Source organism: Spinacia oleracea, chromosome 4, assembly GCF_020520425.1.
Source record: "Spinacia oleracea cultivar Varoflay chromosome 4, BTI_SOV_V1, whole genome shotgun sequence".
Classification (NCBI taxonomy): Eukaryota; Viridiplantae; Streptophyta; class Magnoliopsida; order Caryophyllales; family Amaranthaceae; genus Spinacia; species Spinacia oleracea.
This window is the reverse complement of record NC_079490.1, coordinates 179891173-179894656: the sequence shown is the minus strand read 5'-3', so window position 1 is coordinate 179894656 and position 3484 is coordinate 179891173. Positions and strand designations below refer to the sequence as shown.

General features: G+C 33.3%; 1 protein-coding gene across 1 annotated transcript; it reads right to left on the bottom strand.

Moving 5' to 3' along the window:
* Positions 1–410: 410 nt before the first annotated feature.
* On the bottom strand, positions 411–2724 carry LOC110788024 (cytochrome P450 76AD1). The gene is made up of 2 exons (XM_021992663.2): positions 1733–2724; positions 411–1239 (listed from the first exon to the last, which is right to left on the bottom strand). Exons 1-2 carry the CDS (start codon positions 2624–2626, stop codon positions 628–630), a joined length of 1506 nt encoding a protein of 501 aa, XP_021848355.2. The 5' UTR covers positions 2627–2724; the 3' UTR covers positions 411–627.
* Between the last annotated feature and the right edge of the window lie 760 nt (positions 2725–3484).

Here is a 3484-nt window from a genome sequence, read left to right as displayed (position 1 = left end):
AATATTATATATATATACTTGTATCCATTATAATAAGGGGGAGTTTTGTTCACCTTAAAAAAATAAGTTACAGGTCCAATAAGTTTAGATAAGGTTCAATAAGTTTCAATAATTTCGGGTAAGTCCAAAAATTTTAAATAATAATAATAATAATATAATAATAATAATAATAATAATAATATATTTATTATTATTATTCTTATATTATTTATTTATTTTTAATATTATTATTATTATTATTTTATATTTATTATTTTTGTTATTATTTATTATTATTATTATTATTATTAAGCTTCAACAAATTCAGATCAGATAAATTCAGATCAGATAAATTCAGAGATCAGATAAGTTGAATAGAACGCACTTTAAACCAAGTACAAATAATATTGCACAAATGACTACCTTGAAGTTTGAAACAAATGTGTGGAGTGCAACATTTATCTTAAATTGGAAGATATTGATAAAATTGGTACAACTACGTTATAGCCACAAAACAAATGTTTAAAATTGATGTATAGAATAAAAGAGTACGTATATAGTTGCTTACATCATTATCAAACTCGTTACAAAAAGTTATTGGCTAAATAGTAAATCAAGACATTATGAAATACGTGGTACGATAGTATTTTATTTTCTAGAGACGGGAATAACTTGGAGAGGCTTAACCTTCTGCAGAGTGATACCAAATTTCTCATCCATGTCCAAATCTTTTGGATTCATACCATCTTCAAGCTTCCAATCAAAGGAGTGAAGAAAATTACCCATCATTAAGTTCAACATTCTATAAGCCAAGGTTAATCCAGGACATATCCTTCTCCCGGCGCCAAAGGGTAAGAGCTCAAAATCTCGTCCCTTATAATCAATATCACACTCTAAAAATCTCTCGGGTGAAAATATCTCTGGATTTTTCCACACCTTTGGATCACGACCAATGGCCCAAAGATTGACTAGAACTTGTGCATTTTTGGGTACCACATAACCATACAATTCTACATCAACATCTGCCTTCCGAGGTAAGAGAAATACGGTAGGAGGGTGCAAACGTAAAGTTTCTTTGATGATGGATTGCAAGTAAGGTAGTTTTGCGATATCAGATTCTTGGATAGCTGAACAGTCTTTGCCAACGGCTTGTTCGATTTCATTTTGAACTTTAATCATCATCTCTGGATTTTTAATCAGTTCAGCCATTGCCCACTCTAATGTGCTAGCAGTAGTGTCAGTTCCGGCATCAAAAATGTCCTGCAAAAGCATTTAGTAAATTGTTAGCTTTAATAATAGACAGTTGACTATTTTCTTCAATAGTAGATTAGTAGAAGAGTAGAACGAGTCACTAGTCAATAAATTGTTATTGTAAGGAGCTACTCGTAAAAACAATATAATAATAATAATAATATTATTATTACATACGGGGTATTATCTTTTTTATATAATAAAAAATTCCATACCAAAACTTTTTCTTTTTGTTTATTTTTTAACCCAGACCAACAAGGCAACAATATAGAGTGATGACCGATTGACCTCGCAATATAGCTCCACCTTCTTTTTTTTTTTGAAGGTATATAGCTCCACCTTTATACGTCCAAAGTAATTTCCATTAGAGTTTGACTGGATAAGTATGCTTAATTTGGTCAAGTACACCAATTTAAAGACAATTGATATTATTAATGTTTGATTTATGAGCAGTGCAAAGTGAAAATATAATAATAAATAAAGAAATAAAAGAATTACTCACCACAAGAAGATGATTAATTTCTCCCATGCTCAATTCATTCTCGTCGTGGAGGTTGAGAAGTGTGTCTAGAATGTCATTTGTTTGTTTCGCATTTGAACCATTTGTTGATCGAATTTTCTGCCTTTCTTGAATAATGTTTTGGAAAACAGCAATGAGTTGATCAAAGTAAGCAGCCAAACGACGCCTTATACCAAAGGGATCGACGTAGCCAAGAATAGGAAAATAATCGGCGTAATTTGGTTTGCCAATTTCCTCCATTATATTCCACATGAGTTGCTTAAACTCTTGGGAAGCACTTGACTCATGGCTCGCTAATTCAACGGAGAAAAATGTGTTTGATAGCAAATTTAGTGAGGTGGTAAATGCGGCCCTTCCAATGTCAACAGGTAACCCTTTCTTAGAGCAATCTTGCACGTACGTAAGAAGTTGTTCCACCTTGGCTTGTCTATGAGCTTGACTAGCGTCTAGTCGTTGATTGGAGAGTAATTGCACGGCGGAGATCTTCCTAAGATTTCTCCACTTGGCTGACACAGGCAACCACGACATGGACAATTTGTCGTGGTCTCCTGCCCGAACTGAATCAGGAATGGTTCGATTAGCCAGTACTTGATCATTTTTAAGGAACATTTCTTTGGCCACTTCAGCGGAAGATACAACAATTGTTGTAATGCTTCCTAACTTAAGGCTCACCAAAGGCCCATGAATCTTAGCAAGATTCGCAAATGACCGGTGAGGCTTTTCGCCAAGGTCAAAAATATTTCCAAAAATGGGCATTCTTTTCGGCCCCGGTGGGAGTTTGCTAGACTTTGAGCTAGCTTTGCCAAGGAAGGATCGAATTACATGTAAGCAAACAAATGAAATGGAAAGTATCAATGCGAGTGTTGTGTTTTCCATGGTTGATGAAATGAAGAAAGAAATGAAGTAGCCAAGATTAGTTGTTGTTTGAGGTGAGAGAAAATATGTTTGAGAGAAGCTTTTGTTGTTGTTGTTGTTCTATGCTTAAACCCACTATTTATACTCTTCAATGGTGAAAAAGTTTGCATCCCACGTGGTATTAATTAGTAAAAGAATAATATTTAAGTATGATTTGTCCGAAAAATAAAGTAATTAAGCTTCTAGCAAGAAACTTCTCCGTTCATAACTTTAAACATGATCATGGACCAATTTATGATCATGGTCACTACTAATTAATTGATTATTTACTAGTAGTTGTTAATTAAATAATGTTTAACCGTATTAAGGTGTTTTGGCAAATGATTGTAAAGTTCATATGTGGAAACCAGGAAACAACCCAAGAAAAAAAATACATACCAGTACTTTTTTTCTTTTTTTTTTTGCGAATGAGCCATAAAAGCGGGGATGAAAATGGATCTCAAGATCACCTGAAATCGGAATTGAAGCCCTAACCAACTAAGCTATCCCTCACTCTCATATATACCAGTACTATACGTACTCCGTATTAACCTTAATACCAACCGTTGTGTACGTGTTCATTTTGTCTGGAATTAGTTATCATGTTGTCAACGAACTTATAACATTAAACTCACATTGCAAGAGATTCAACGCATTGTACATTTGTGGTATAGATAGTTAGATACTACTTCGTACGTAATACATGTTACACATTTCAACTAATGTACACATGCCGATATTAATATATATTCACATTTTACAAACCTTTAGATAGGGAGATCTTGCACAAAAGATTGCATTGGTGTCATATAAGTTAACCAATGAAATCAATTAGTTAAT

Excerpts from the sequence above, each read along its gene's own strand:
- LOC110788024 (XM_021992663.2), bottom strand. The coding sequence starts at position 2,626 with ATGGAAAACACAACACTCGCATTGATACTTTCCATTTCATTTGTTTGC. Across the intron at positions 1,240-1,732 it reads AAATTAATCATCTTCTTGTG|GACATTTTTGATGCCGGAAC; the intron begins GTGAGTAATTCT and ends ATGCTTTTGCAG.